The sequence below is a fragment of the Mirounga angustirostris genome, unplaced genomic scaffold (assembly GCF_029215605.1).
Source record: "Mirounga angustirostris isolate CCGP_5_RB_7025 unplaced genomic scaffold, mMirAng1.0.hap1 SCAF_8, whole genome shotgun sequence".
NCBI classification, from domain to species: Eukaryota; Metazoa; Chordata; class Mammalia; order Carnivora; family Phocidae; genus Mirounga; species Mirounga angustirostris.
The window spans coordinates 43,097,810-43,115,025 of record NW_026991716.1 but is presented as its reverse complement, the minus strand read 5'-3'; the positions used below and the strand labels follow the sequence as shown (position 1 = coordinate 43,115,025).

General features: G+C 34.4%; 1 protein-coding gene across 2 annotated transcripts in view; it reads right to left on the bottom strand.

Moving 5' to 3' along the window:
• The window catches only part of CD2AP (CD2 associated protein), a 132,740-nt gene that overhangs the window by 68,159 nt on the left and 47,365 nt on the right, over window positions 1–17,216 (bottom strand). For both annotated transcript variants that reach the window (XM_054505401.2, XM_045866998.3), the window contains exons 3-5: window positions 14,096–14,249; window positions 7,769–7,869; window positions 4,792–4,912 (exon numbers count right to left, since the gene is read on the bottom strand). In XM_054505401.2, the coding sequence (XP_054361376.1) occupies window positions 4,792–4,912; window positions 7,769–7,869; window positions 14,096–14,249 (376 nt within the window). The remainder of the gene's footprint in view (window positions 1–4,791; window positions 4,913–7,768; window positions 7,870–14,095; window positions 14,250–17,216) is intronic.

Genomic DNA, 17,216 nt, shown 5'->3' with positions numbered 1-17,216 from the left:
GCCAATGATGCCAGCAAGTCCATTCCGGGTCATGTCAACATACGGCTACACCGCCTGGGCACCGGCTTCTCCTGCAGGTTACCCTCCTCCTTTTTTCCCATGCCTTCCCATTTAAAACTCTCCAGCTTCACCTGGACAGTGAAGATGGCTTTGAGACATTATTCCACCATCTTCCCAGGTTACCAGCTTCCTGAATAAAGCAACCTTTCCTTTCCCACCATCACTTGTCCTTCGAGTATTGATTTTTCTAGCAGTGAGCAACCAAACCTGAGCTTGGAACCAGTTCTCTGTCCAGTGACATCCTTAACAAATGCTGCTAGCAAAATTGTATATCCACATGCAAAACAATGAAGTTGAACCCTTGTCTTAAACCATACACAAAAATTTACTCAAAATGAATTAATGACCTAAACATAAAACCAAAAATTATACAATTCCTAGAAGAAAACACAGGGAGAGAGTTTCATTTGCACTGGATTTGGCAATGATTTCTTAAATATGATACTAAAAGCACAAGCAACAAAAGAAAAAACAGACAAATGAGACTACCTATATGAAAAACTTCTCTACATCAAAGGAAACAATTAACAAAATGGGAGAAAATACCTGCACATCATATATCTGATAAGGGATTAATATCCATAATATATAAAGAATTACTACAACTCATCTACAAAAGGAAAAAAACCAAATAACCTGTTTGAAAAACAGAAAAGGACTTGAACAGATACTCCTCCCAAGATGATACACAAATGGCCAATAAGCATATGAAAAGATGCTCAAGATCACTAATCATTAGAGAAATGCAAATCAAAATCACAATGAGATATGATCTCATACCCATCAGGACAGCTAATAAAAAATAAAATAAAATAAAAAACAACCCAGAAAACAAGTGTGTTTGCTGAGGATGTGGAGAAATTAGAACCCTTTACACCGTTGGTGGAAGTGTAAAATAGTGCAAACACTATGGAAAATGATATGGCATATCCTCAAGAAATTAAAAATAGAACTAGCATATAATCCAGCAATCCCACTTCTGGGTATATATCCAAATGGAAAACAAGGTCTCAAGTATCTGTATGCCCATGTTTTAACAGCCCATGTTTTACTCACAACTGCCAAGAGGGGGAAACAACTCAAACATCCATGAATGGATGAATGGATACACAAAATGCAATACATACACAGAATAGAATATTATTCAATCTGAGAGAATTCTGTCACATGCTGTAACATGGACAAACTTTGAAAACGTTATGCTAAGTGAAATAAGCCAGTCTCAAAAAGAAAATATTGTATGATTTCATTTATATGAGGTATCTAAAGTGGTCAAATTCACAGAAACAAAGTGGAATGGTGGTTCAAGGGGCAAGGAATGAGGAGTTATTTAATAGGTATGGAATTTTGATTTGTGAAATGAAAAAGTTCTGGAGATCTACTGCATGGCAATGTGAATATACATAAAACTACTGAATTATACTAAGAAAATGGTCAAGATGATAAATTGTATATAATGTGTTTTTTATAACAATTAACAATTTTTTTTTAAAAAATGCCTGTATAGTGGAAAAAAGGGGAAGAACAATTAGAAGGAAAAGAAGTTTAGAAAATAACATCTTCTAAAATAGTTGTAGTCAGAGCTGCAGATATTTTTAATGTTTCCTAGATTATTTCTGAAAATATGAAAATGTACAAAGTAATTTTTTTAAGTGACAATGTATTCTGTTTAGAACTGTTTTCCACCAGCACCTCTTACACTCAGACCATTTTAATCCAGACTGAAATGTACTAATTTGAGTTCGTATTTGTCTTATCCCTCAGAGGCCTGGACCTTAAGCTTCTGGACTGCAGAGGGGATTCTGTGCCCTCACAAAACCAACCTAGCACTTAGCACATAGAAGCCTTAAGAAATTTCACTGATTAAACTGTCCTCCACTGCTTCCTAAGGTCATTTATTTTATTCTAAAAATAAGATTAGAGTTAAAACTATTCACCAGACTGATTTATACCATCACTCTATTACCTATTATTACTAAAATTGATTCTTAAAACCCTTTCCTGAAAATTCCCTTTAAAAGTAAAGTAAATTCGGGCGCCTGGGTGGCTCAGTTGGTTAAGCAACTGCCTTCGGCTCAGGTCATGATCCTGGAGTCCCGGGATCGGGTCCCGCATCGGGCTCCCTGCTCGGCAGGGAGTCTGCTTCTCCCTCTGACCCTCCCCCCTCTCATGTGCTCTCTCTCTCATTCTCTCTCTCTCAAATAAATAATTAAATCTTTAAAAAAATAAAAAATAAAAAATAAATAAATAAATAAATAAATAAAAGTAAAGTAAACTCAATTATTTATTTCATTCATCTCTACAGCTAACGGGCTTAAGGATGAAATCATTGCAGACTAGAATGCACCCTGTGTATTAAAATAGAATTAGAGGTACCAGTAGAAATAGGTAGGCAGGCAGATAGGTAGGTAGGTAGAGAGATGGATGATAGGTAAAGAGATACAGGAGTGTGTATGTGGGCATGTGTGTACATGTGAAAGCATTCCCCCGTTTTATCTACTAAGAGTGCCTAGAAGCAATAGCACCCCAGATCAGTGAGCACACTTGTACTCAGATCTCAGTGATTAACTACTATACCTCTCTAAAAGTAACCAACTTTGCCTGAATAAGTAGCTGATTAAGGATGAAGTAGGTAAAGTTCAACATGAGCCTGGAACATCTTGTACAACAAAATAACGAAGTGCTCAAACAATGATGAAGACCTGTTCAGAGGACACAGCAATGCAAACTGATCCATAATGAGAAAAAAGCAGACCTATGATCACCTGGAACCAGAGACAGAAACAGAGATGGACTGTATCAGGGAATGAGGAATATTCTGGGGATGATGCAAATGTTTTGTACATTTATTGTGGCAGTGGTTTTCATGGATGTATACTGTACATCTGTCAAACTTACACTGTATATTTTAAATAGGCAGATTATATATAAATTATATTTCCAATAAAGTTGATTTAAAATAAAATCACAGAAACTAATTTGAAGGAGCTTTCATGGGCCAAATCTGGTGGTATCAAAATAAATAACAGTAACAGATTAATACCTAGTAAATAAAATAGAACACTGGTGAGTCCACACCGATAAATAAACAAACTGAGCAGAAAGAAAGTTCTTTAGAGAAAAATGTCAATTTTATAGTCTCAAAGTATTTCCCCACAAGACACTTACCAATTATAAAGAAAACAACAGTACCCTTACACTGGCATCACAGCTTTAACCAAGTAATTAAATTGAACATCACCAAAAAGAAAGCACAGACATCATGTGCCTCCTGATACAATGCAATGAGATAACATTTTGTAATCCTGTTAATAAAAGACAACCTGAAACTAATCATGAAGAATCTGAAGGAAAGCCCAAACTGGGATCCATTATATAAAATATCAGCATAAATCCTTCAAAATTGTCAAGAAACACAATGAAATACTGGGAAACTATTCTAAAGAAACTTGAGAAATAAATTCCCTGCATAGTCTTGTCCAGAATCGGGAGAAAAAAACAACTATACAAAGCATATACTAAAACAATTAAATCTGTATGTGAACTATGAAATAATAGTCAATATTAAATATTGTCAATATTTAATGTCAATTTTGAAAATATACTGAACCTCACTACATACATTTTTCCATACAGAAAAAGATCTACTTTAGATCCCTGCATTACCACTTTTGAATTTAATTTCTCTTACAAAAAACAAAAAACAAAACAAAACAAAAAACAAGGGTGCCTGGTGGCTCAGTCAGTTCAGTGTCAAGACTCCTGGTTTCAGCTTAGGTCACCATCTCAGGGTTGTGAGATCAAGCCCCACATTAGGCTCTGCGCTCAGGGCAGAGAGACTGCTTGAAATTCTCTCTCCCTCTCCCTCTGACCTTCCCCCTGCTCACTCACACATGCTCTGTCTCTCTTTCTTTCTAAAATAAATAAATAGACCTTAAAAAAAAAAAAAAAAAAAAACTAAACTCCACAGCAATTCTTAAAAATAAAAATAATTTAAATTCAGCTTTGGGATAAAATGTTCTTTTTTTTTTTTTTTAAGATTTTATTTATTTGACAAAGAGAGACACAGCCAGAGAGGGAACGCAAGCAGGGGGAGTGGGAGAGGGAGAAGCAGGCTTCCTGCCGAGCAAGGAGCCCGATGTGGGACTCGATCCCAGGATCCTGGGATCATGACCTAAGCCGAAGGCAGATGCTTAATGACTGAGCTACCCAGGCGCCCCTGGGATAAATGTTCTCAATCATACTTTTAAATGGTGAGCAAATTTAAGATGAATTTGTGGGTAAGCCTATAAATGAGGGCAATCACAAAATATTAAATGATATTCTGGCTACACAAAAAACTAATTTATTATCTGAATATGAACAAAAACAAAAGCAAGATTTTTTAATTAAAAAATTCTAAAATCTCTGAAGTAGTTATGACATTTGCAAACTCAAATCAAAACATTAGTACATCTTAAGTGGAAAGAAATCAGATAACATAAGTAGTATTAACTCATAATCAGGGTACTAAACTTTTACTTTGGGTTGAAACAGACATCAGAGAAGGAAAAATATTAAATTATTTGCCTAGATATGTAGTTCATTTTAAGTCCCTGTCATAGCTGCTTTTTAAAAGTAGAAAAACTGAAGCTCATAGTTCAACAAGAACAGAGTTTCAAAAAATACCAAATAAACATCAGATCATATATAATTTTATTTAAATCTATTCAAATTTTTAAAATAATCTACCTGAATCCTCCTGGGTTTCATGAGTTTCACCATCATCTGTTACCTCTAATTCTTTCACAAAATTTGAGGGAAACAGTCCCAACTTGTTGTTCAGCGTTCCACTCCACCAGCCTTCTTCTACCTGAAAGAGTTCACAACTCAAAAATAATAAAAAGTTCTCTTAAGTAAAATCTTCCCACTATGGGAAAATTAAACTACATTAAGTGAATGAGCACAAAGTTAGTGATGCAAAATAATCCCTCTAAATCTGTAAGAAAATAATGGTGAAAAATATATTTTAAGTAGATTAAATCTAAATTGATTAGACTTATCATATATGGGATTAGTCATATCAGTAGCATTTACAATGAGAATTTGTAATCAACTGCAATCCACGGTGTAAGTAATTTTTATAAAAATATCAGATAACCAAGAATAAGGTATTAATAGCAGGAAGTAGATAGCTCTCTTCTGGAACATCACTCTTTTAAACACCACTGAGCCTCAATTTGTAATTATTTCAATATTTGTAATATGTTTCATATATTATTTAAGTATATGAAAATTCAGATTTAGAAAAAGTTTGATGACTATATGAATATAACTTCCCAAATGCCACATAAAATTACTAAGCCTTTTTACTTAAACAGTGAATCTTAACCCAAGTAAGAAAAAGAATACTCCCCAAACGTCAACCAGAAATATCCTCGGGAACCAAACTCTTTAGAAAAATACTTACGTTCACTAGTAACGAGGTTATTAATTTTCATGGTTATTTAATACTATTTAATAATTTTTAAAATGTATAATTTTTACTAAGGATGCTAAAAGGTCTTAATAGGTAAAAGAAAAATTTTAAGAGTAAACTATTCACTGTTAACAGCAGAACATGAAATATCACTACTAGAAAAGGCTCTTTATTTAAAATATGTTTTAAATGTTTTTCACTTCAGAATTACAAAGCAAACTTTAATAAGGTATTCATCCAACAGGCATTCACTACGTATGAGCCATGGTGTTAACTGCTAGTGAAAGGCTGAAATTTGCATATGAGAAATCTCTGCCCTTGAGTGAAACAATCTAAAGAAGAAAACAAATACTAAGTAGATATTACAATGTAATGTAAGAGGTACTACAACAAAAGTATGAACAAATTGCTGTAAGAGCACAAAAGGGCTTAAAAGATTCAAAAAGGCTTCCCTAAAAAGAAATGACCAAAAAAGCTGGATATTAAAGACTGAATAAGAGTTTTCTAGGTACAAACCAAGTTAAAAATACGGTGACATAAAAATAAAGGATTTATTCCTGGAATATATACAGCTGAAATACAAGATGGCTAGAATACAAACTGTTGGAGGGAGAAATGGAAAGCTCTTAAGACTGAAGAGTTCAGAATTTTTTAGCAGACTTAAGGAGACACCAAAGGATTGAGAGTTCTTCAAACCAAGGTGATGGGGATATACAGACCAAACTGTAACAGATACAACTGAGAAAAACATCAGGAAACTTAATTATCTACACCTGCAATCCCAAATGGGCAGCAACTGAGTAGTTAGGGTAAAAATAACCTTGTAATTCCCATAAATTAAGGAATTCCTAAGAGGCAGGATAGTATAGCAGTAAAGAATAATGACTCAAATTGTAGATTCGGATTCTGGCTCCTCTGCATCCCATGCATATGGACTTGGGCAAAAATGGCTGAAACAAGATCTCCTATCCCACATGATCATCTACAAGGTAACCTTGACATTCCACCAACAGATGGTCTTTGTTCCATTGCCTTCAATCTTGCTGGCTTTTGACATGCTTGTAGCCAATAGAATATGGTGAAAGTGACACTATCACTTCCAAGGTCAGATTATAAAAGGCTATCACCATGTTTGCTGAAATGTTTATACTAAGAGCCCTGAAATGGCATGCAATAAGTCCAACTATCTTGGGGCCTCACACAATGAGAAAGCCAAGTCAAATGGAGAAGCTACCTAATAGGTCTCCAGAGGCAGTCTTCGAGCCTTTTAGGTACCAATCACGTCAGTTAAGGCGCCTTCCCATGATTCCACCAGCACCCGAACTTTGAGTCTTTCCAGTTGAGCTCTCCAGACATCTTGGAACAGAGGCACAAGCCATCCCAACCATGCCCTATCTGAAATCTTGAGTCACACAACCCATGAACCTAATAAGATAGCTATTCTTGGCTACAAAGTTTGGGCCAGCACATTATGCAGCAACAGTAACTAGAATAGCCCATCACTTATCTTCCATGACTCCATCTCTTCATATATAAAATGGATATAAAAATTCCTGTCTGCTTAGGTTGTTTAGAAATTTAAAGAAAATAAATGTGAAACACTTAGCATAATGCTTTAGACACATAGCCTCAATAAACATTAACTATTATTATTGCCACCTGGTAGAAATAAAACAGAACTGTCTCATATATATTGGAATTTAATATAAACATTAAGTGATAAGTTATATTACATGATGTTATGACATAAAATCAATCCCCATGACTATATCTGATATCAAAACATATACTTTGAAAATGGGATCTTCAGCTGCCAAATGAAATCTTTAATATTCTTTTAATGGTAAAAGAAGAGATATGAAAAGTTATGTCTACCATCTTTTTAAATCTCACTGTAATATATTAAAATGTGGGAAAAGTGTTTTTGGTTCACATTTGAATGTGACAATTCAAACAAGGCAAAGCTTTTAAAAAGATTCTGTTTTTTGTATCCCTCTGCTATGCAGAAGGTAAAACTGCTTCTATTTTATTTCTTTGGGCCTAAAAGGAATTCAGAATCGAAGGAAATGTTTATTTTTATTCTTAGCTACTTAGATTACATTAATCTAAACCTGTATCTTAAAATTTTTATAAAATACAATGAAACTGGCAAAAAATTCTAATGAAAAATTAATACTCTTACAAAGCAGTTTTCTAATACCCAGAGCATCAATTCCAATTGCTGCTTTATCTCTAGCACGTTTTCCTTACCTCTTCACTAATATCAATAATATCTCCCACTTTCAGCTCCAGTTCATCCTCATTTTGTGGAATATACTCAAAGAGAACTTTACACTGACGCTTCTTGGTCTCTAAAAGAAGTGACATAGTAAAAAATGAAGTTAAGAAAGATCATTAAAACAAATAATAGCACCTTTATTTACACACCATATTTATTGCCATAGAATTCATATGTATGAATAAAACAGAACATGTAAGCATTCAAAGCAGCTAACCACAATCAGTTCTGGCTGGCTTTTCACCTTGCCCCCACATTATGCATGCCAAAATAAATTCAAACCAAATACAACTAAGGTACATGGTTCCCAGCCATGAAATCTATTTATACATCTAATCCCACCAATTACACCAAAGTAAAATATCCAATGCCAATTTTGAAACTTAAAATATAAACAATAAAAGACACTGTTGGCACAACAAATTTTTTCACAGACAAGCTGTCTTCCAAGCCAGTAATTTTCAGACTACTTCCTGATTAAAGTCTGGAAATACTAAAAATGCACTAATTTAAGAGTGTCTGTGTTAAAAAGTCACAAAATGAAAAAGTCCAAAATGTATATTAAGAGTTCTATTTTCTGACATATAAAAATCAAACTCACCTAGGTACAGATAAAAATTTTACTTAAAGTTTTCAAACAAGTTTCATTTATTCAAATAAGTGACGATCATTTATAACCATCCAGGCTTGTAGTTCTCAACTTCTTTCAAACTCTAAGAGTTGAGAACTCAGATTCACCCTCATCTTTAAAACTGACTCATTAAAGCACCTATGGGTAGATCAGGTATAACTGATTCAAGGGTAACTTCTTGCTATTCAAAGTATGTTCCTCAGACCAGCAGCAAGAAATGCAGTATCTCAGGCTCCACCTTGGACCTACCCATTATGGATTGAACTGTGTCCTTGACTATATTGGGAGGTAGGGTCTTTTTGGGAAGGTAATTACGGTTAAATAACATCATAAAAGGGAGCCCTAATCCCCACACACACTTAATTGTGCACATGTGCATGTGGGCATACATACACAAAAGGCCATGTGAGGATACAGGGGAAAGGCAGGTACTTGCAATTCTGGAAAAGAGGCCTCACCAAAATCCAACTCTGACAACACCTTGATTTTAGAATTCTAACCTCCAGAACTATGAGAAAATAAGCTTCTGTTGTTTAAGCCACCTAGTCTGGGATATTTTGTTATAGCAGCCCTTGCAGGCTGAATCAGAATCTGCAGTTTAAGATCCCCTAGATGATTCTTAATCTTGTACTCAGTGATCTAATGATACTGATTTCTAATTGCTTGAAAATGACAAATCCTATTCCTTCTAAGACTTAAATATACTGTTTTTTGAGGCACCTGGGTGGCTCAGGCAGTTAAGCATCTGCCTTCAGCTCATGATCCCAGGGTCCTGGGATAGATCCCCATGTCAGGCTCCCTGCTCAGCAGGAGAGTCTGCTTTTCCCTTTCCCTCTGCCCCATCCCCGCTCGTGCTCTCTCATGCTCTCTCTCCCTCAAATAAATAAATAAAATCTTTAAAATATATATATACTGTTTATTTGGCCAAGGACGCTTTACTTTCATCCACAGAGTCCACCTTTCTCGGGCTTCAACTCATCTTCAGGTCTCAACTAAGAAGAAACCTCTTCCCAAATAGCTTTCTGAATTAGGCACTCTTCCTTTGTGTTTCTATAGCACCCTATACTTACACTATTTAATTCTGTAACCTACCTGTTACTGACAACTCACTTCTTCCTTTTTATTCTATCATAATGATTTTTTCATGTGTGTACACCCCATCCTCTGTAGGCTAAAGATAAATGGGCACTGAGTTTAACTGCTTTCTCCCTAGTATCTAACATAGTGCCTGGCCTATTGTCAGGCCCATTACATATTTTTGAATGAATTAACAATTATCTAGGCCTAACTATATGGCATTAATGCCAAGAAATATCATGGCAAGAGTATCTACATTCCTTTACAAACACCAACAATCTTGTGACTTTTCTTAATAAGTTAAATACACACTTAAGCAACTAAAAGAATTTAGGAAACAGGCAACAATTAGTAATAAAATACAAATACATAATGAGACAGTAAATATTTAGAGCAAACTACAAATATCCCAAAAATTAATAGAAAGGACAGGTTTGAACTGGAACAGACATGGAAGAATTCAAAGAAAAATGATCAGAGTTACACAATTAAAGATGAACACAATACAAGAAGGTGGAAAAGACGTGGCAGATATTCTAGATAAAAAAGGTTTTCCCAGGGGCGCCTGGGTAGCTCAGTTGTTAAGCATCTGCCTTCGGCTCAGGTCATGATCCCAGAGTCCTGGGATTGAGCCCCGCGTCGGGCTCCCTGCTTAGCAGGGAGTCTGCTTCTCCCTCTCCCTCTGCTGCTCCCCCTGCTTGTGTTCTCTCTGTGTCTCTCTCTCTGTCAAATAAATAAAATCTTAAAAAAAAAAAAAAATTTTTTTAAGTTTTCCCAAAGAAATAGGAGTTGATAATACAAGGATTCTAAAGAAATTGTTGCTGACAACAAAAGAGAATGCTTAAAAGCAGTCTAGATAGATACAACTTCACTACATCAAGTCATAACCTCTCCAAATAAACTTCTGTATATAGTAAAAAAAAGATGCCATGGTACAGAAGAAATAACACTAGCTTGGAAGTCAGAAGACTTGAGTTCTAGTACAGCTGTCATTTCCTCATTATTTGACCTAAGTTCTCTGGGAATCAATGTCCTGAACTACAAAATAAAAGAGTTGGACTAGACAACCATGACCGTTACTTCAGTTCTGATATTATATGGATCTATGAAAACTGTTTACCAAAACAAAAAATAAATCCAACTGAACCTCCAAAACAATAAAAGAAGCAATCAACACATGAAAGAGGTACAAAATAGATGACAATCAAATAGAAAAATCTAGTCTCCAAATAAGAAACAGTTACACCTCAGTAATTGTTTCCTCCATTTCATAATGGAATATCTGATTTTAAAAATGTTTTACAATAGAAGAAACCAAAGAAAGTAAACACTGACCATACTTTTTTTTTTTTTTTTAAGATTTTATTTATTTATTTGACAGAGAGAGAGAGAGCACAAGCAAGTGAGCACAAGCAGGGGGAAGGGCTGAGGGAGAGTGAGAAGCAGGCTCCCCGCTGGCAGGGAGCCTGATGTGGGACTCGATCCCAGGACCCAGAAATTATGACCCGAGCCCAAGGCAGACGCTCAACCAGCTGAGCCATCCAGGCACCCCAACGCTGACCATACTTTTATAACTAACCTAGAGTTTACAGTATAATTTTTCAAATGTCACCTTTCATTACATCTCAGAGTAAATTTTTAAGTAGTAATTTAATAGTGGCTTTTATGCATACTGCAGGAAAACTTCTCATTTCTTACACTATAGATAAATACAGTCCCTAAATACTTTTGGAAGTTGAAGTGAGCTTGAGAAAATGTGTCCATTGTAGTTAGCACTTCATAGGTGAAGGAAAAATGATCTACATTACTGAAAAATTCTATTCTGCTCAGGGTGCACTTCACAGAAAATCCTATCATTTGATAATTTTAGGCCTTTAAAAAAAATGTAGCTTGCTTCTTCTTAATGAGTATGAGTATCTTTTAAATAACTTAAAGTAGATAAAGAGTATTAATTAGCTCCCCCGCACCCAAGCATATCAGTAACTTTGAGGAGCCTAGTTATATTATAACCAAAAACTTTTGAGTTTGTGCTTTTTTCCCTGTTCACACACTAAGCATAATTCACCAGAGTGTTTTCCAAAGTAGTTTGCAAAATTATTTGCAAATAATTTTTCCCCCAAAGGAAAGAGCCACATTGGATAAAAAATATCTGAACGGCCCCTATTATTACTACAAAATATGAGCCATTTATTTAAACTTAGGATTTTCTGTTTTATTTCCTATTTTAGGAAAAATAGAAAGTAACTTTACTTTTTTAAGTTGCTTAAACAAAATTCTCTACTACATTATCTCTGTGCCTGATTTTATAAGGGTCTCAGCAGCAATGTGAGCTGTACCAGTTTTTGCTATGAGATGTGCAAATTTTTCTCTTCTATAACTTTAGCAACTTATAGTAATTGTTCTGAAAAACATTATTCTGTGCTCACCCTAAAAAACACCTGTTTGTTTTACCAGTTATTATGGTTAGCTTACACACATAAGCAAAAGTGCGGCTTTGTGACTAGACTTCATGAAATAGCCAACAGTTTTTTGGCTTGGGAGACTAAAGAAGAATAGCTAACAAGCCCAGTTTCCAGCTACTTACCACCACAGTATGTACCTGAAACTCTCTTTTTAAGTTGCTTAAACAAAATTCAATACACATGCAGATTCACTTGTCTTGGCATACAGAGATTAAAATTGAACATTCACATTGCAGATTATTTTATCAACTTTTACAATGTTTTTTTTAATTATTAATAATACTGGATAGTAGTATCCACTACTATTTAATATTAAAATAAACCACCTTTTGAATTACTGGTCTATTTTGTGAATTAAGGATATGATACAAACAATAACAAAAAAAAATCAGATTAAAAAAAAAAAACATTAGCTTGCTTTTCCTGGAAAATCAATCTGAAAGCAAAAACAACCTGCATCCTGTTTTACATGTTAGCTAGCACCAAATTACCAATTTAGTCCTTGCAAGAACATGCACTTAAAAACAAGTTATGGAGGATCCTCAGGAAAAAGTCTAATAAACCTCCTGGCACCAACTACATAATGGTTTTTCCTTTTACAAGAAAAAGAATTATAACCAGTGTTCTTGAGGAAGGTAAAATTTAGTATGTCTTCTCTTATTAGGAGACAAAAATGAATAAAATAATCATAACCTTGAAGTCCTTTGTCTAGTCTCTACTTAAGAAAACTGTCCTTTTATAGCTCAGTAAAACTAAAAGTGGTAAATGGATTTTATAATAGACAGATGTCATAAATTAACTCTCCAGTGGGCCTAAAAATTCTCCTGTGCACAAAAATTCCATATAGAGGTACACCTGTAGGATATGAAATACTCTCGGTAATCTGTCCCCCAGTCTCTAAAACAGAGTCTGAGCATCCAGGACAATTAAAACTATTGAAACTGTTCACCTTCAGGCAGTAGTCTGAAAGCAGTATGCGTAATATCTAAATATTGTTTGTATAATGCATTTACTGGGAAACAACACAGAATCCTTTAATTGGTCTTATTGTCATGAAATCTTTTTAATTTTTATGAAAATCTGCTTTCATCTTATGAAAATAATCAAAGGATGACAGAACCGAGAAAGTAAAGGTTTCCCCCAAACTTCACAGATAGTAGCACAGAAGTAGCAAGATAATAAGGAGACTCCATAAAAATCATAAATAGTCTTATATTTGTAAAATGTATATAAACAAAATTTCTTTACTGTAGACTACTTGGTACCACAAGGGATTTACAGACCACAATATCAAAGACATTGATCTAAGATAAATATGGTTAAATACTCATTTACCACTTATTAACTCAAATTAATCATGTAATTCAGTGTTCAATCTCTCAAGGGGCTTCAGGTCTTACTATGTTAAAATACCATCTGCTCCCATAAATGCTGTATTTTGTACATGTTTAATGTTTAATACTTTAGTAACTGTCTTTCCCAATACCGTAAGCTTTTCGAAAACAGCAATATTAGCTGTCTTTTTTACCACTTTCTCACCAGCAGCAAAATAAAACTCAAGAGATTAAATGATCTAAGGTCATAAGATGGACTCAAACTCATGTCTGATTTCAAATGTGGTGCTCTCCCTCTATGCTAAAATGTTCTAACATATTTATAGAGTACTAACTACCTAAAAGGACTGCTGGGCCAATCACCTTGTGAAGCTGAATGTCTATATTCAGATGTCTAACCAATGAAGAAAAACATACTGCCAAAATGCATGCATCTATACTGCTTAAAGATGAGCAGACATCTTAGCATAAAATAAATTTTATTTATGGTATAAATATATAAATTGTATTAAAATAAATTTAAGGCAAAGCATCAACTATTCAACAGAACCTGTAAGGCTAATAAGAAAACAAAGCCCCATACTTTCATTTCTAATTCCTATAAACAATTGTCAGCAGGTCATGCTCAATTATTGTATGAAGAATGACTACAAGGGCCAATAACTAGTAACATGAGAATATGAAGTTTCTGCAGTCCACTGCAAAAGGTTAAGCTAATTTTTCTTAACATAACTTATGAACGGTTATAAAACATCCTTTATTTTGGTTTAAACAGGAAAGAAATTATTTACATACTCTTCTTAATGTTTTTGGTTTGTGGATGTGGTTGAATTCCTCCAGCTGGAAGTCCATAGGTGCTTATTCGTTGTACAAGACTTGCTACATTCCCATGTCTTTCCCGTTTAATGGGCAAATTGTCATCCTTGGATTCTGTCTCTCTCTTAATTTCCTATAAAAGAGGAAATCAGTAAATAGGCAAATTAAGTTGTAGTTTATTAAATTAAATCCTCAAATGTAAAATACCAAAACACCGGTACAGTGATTATTATATAAAACATGACATCAAATTTTTCTCTGCCCACACATATCTAAAGAATGCAGCACACTTTGGTAACAGTGACTCATGAGTTTAAGTCTTACCAAAATGGGAGACAGACGTAAAGAAAGACAGGCTGAAACACCACCTCCACCCCAAGATACAAAGAAACTCTGAGATACATAAACAATGAAACAAACAATAATTCTAGATCAGGGTGGGCAAACTTTTTCTATAAAGGGCCAAATAGTAAAATATTTTAGAATTTGTGGGCCATATAATCTCTACTGGAAAAATGAACCCTACCATTTGTAGTGCAAAAGCAGTTATATACTTAAATGAATGAACACAGCTATACTCCAAAAAATTTTATTTATGGACACTAAAATTTCAATTTCATGTAATTTTTACATGACATTAAATGTCATTCTTTTGATTTCTTCCAACTATTTAAAAATTCTTAACTAGCATTCTCAGCTCATGGGTGTTATAAAAACAGGAGATGTTCAGATTTGACCTGTGGGCTGTAGTTTGATGAAACCTGTTCTAAGTCATAGTTCTAACAGAAGATATGCAAACCTTCATGAAAAGAAGGGGCGCCTGGGTGGCTCAGTGGGTTGATCATCCAATTCTTGATTTCATCTCAGGTCGTGATCTCATGGTCATGGGGTCAAGCCCCAAGTTGGGCTCCCTGTTCAGCAGGTAATCTGCTTGAGATTCTCTCTCCCTCTCGCTCTGCCCCTCCCCCTGCTCTCTCACACTCTTTCTCTCTCTAAATAAATAAATCTTAAAAAAAAAACCCTCATGAAAAGAAGTATGCAATTAAAAAAAGACAAATGGAAAGTCATTCCATGTTCAGTGATTAAAAGCTCAATTATTATAAGGATATCAATTCTCCCTAAAATTGATGCAATGATGCAATGCAATCCCAATAACTGTACCAAAGATTTGGGAGAGCAATAAACTGGTTTTAAATTTGTATAGAAAAAAACACAAGGACAGCCAGAATACTTCAGGGAAAACAAAGTGAGGAGGCTTTTCTTTTTAATAAGATATAAAGAAAAACTATATGATACTATAATTTAGACAGTGTGGTACTAGCATAAAAAGACATACTGATAAATGAAACAAAATAGTCCATGAACAGAAAAGCTTGACTTATAACAGATAAAAAGCAAAGAAAAACACATGATGGCTCATAAACTAATATTCCATATTTAGGGGGTTGGGAGAAAACTGTATTCCTATACCTCACACATTTGATAATAAAACTTAAAAATTTCTGTTTATTAAAAGTAGACATCAGAAAAGCAAATCACTAACCAGAAGATACTTTTCACATACAAAGTTAACAAAGAATTTGTTATCTCTAGGTGTTTACATCTACCACAAGGTTAACCAAGTTGTTACTCTCTAGCTGGTAGGATTTCAGACAATTTTCACTTCTTTATACTGTTCAGAATTGTTTCATGTTTGTTTTGTTTTTAACAATGCATATTATCTTAACAGTGAGAAAAAAAGTTTTTCATTTTGGGAAAACTATTACACTGGTCAAGAATTGTGAGAAGTTATTAAAGTATAAATCGTGGAAAATACAAAGTATTTCACAAAATGGGCTGCTTCATTTTTATTGGTAATTCACTTAAGGAAAAATACTCCAATTTGCTATTAACACATGGGATATCAACACCTGAAAACCTTAAGTTTTCAGACTGCACTAAGTATACTTCAAACTAATAAAAGCATAAAATTTTTGTAAAGAACGGTACTTACAACTTCAACTTGCTAAAAAGTATTCATTTTGAATTCTTCTTACTGTCTCATGAGCTGCCCACATTTTAAAAAACTAAAAGTCGTATCTCTGAGGGCTATTGTTTTCTAATACAGGGACCAAGAACTTGGCTTGCCATTCAAGTTTTGTTCCTCTAGGAAAGTAACTCCAGTTTGACGAAATGTGATTAAGAGTACAGGTTCAGGAGACAGATGACCTGGTTATAAATCCTGATTCAATCCTGTTCACTGGCTATATAACTTTGGATATTTGTGTTATCTTTTAATAAAAACTTACCACATGTATAAATATATTGACACAACGTTTCTTGTTTCTAAAAAAAAAAAAAAAACTTACAACATATTGCTCAAGACCTAGAAACATTTTAAGGACCTTCAATATTATCAGAGACATAATCACATCTAAGAATATTAGATATAATAAATCTTCTGAGGGCATAAAACATAAAAGGAAAGGCGGAATGTGAATTAGAAGTATATAGACTACACTGAATAAAGAAGACTCAGGTTTACAACCTCCCCAATACACAGTGCCAACTAAGATGTTTAATCACAAATATCAAGTGACCTCAAAGCTCTACGTAAAACTACAGATAAATTTGCTTTGAGCTCCACCTCCTCTTCCTCTGGAACCTCTTCCTGCTACAATCCACAACCACCAGATACACACACACACTCACTCACCAACCTAATTTTCCCTAATTCCTGGACACACAGTGCCTCCAAATTACTCTTTGGCTATCATCTTCAACAGCAAATCTCACTGACTCCTATGAAGTGTTACTAAGGTGTCCAGTGTTTCTTCCTTCTTCTGCCCTTTACTTCCTTTTACCTAACCAGCCAGTAAATAAACTACTAACATAGTAGTATCTATTTTCTACCAACTTCACTTCCTTTCCTAACTTTGAAAAATGACTCCAGGAAATCCAGTAAAAAAGAATCCTCACTTGGGGAGTATCACGTATTGACAAACTCAGAAAAACTTTGAATTTCACCCTACAAATGAGAAAAACATCCTACAAAATAGGTAGTATCAATGCAAAATTGGCCAAGAAAAAGACAATGTGGATAATCTTCATAGAAATAAGA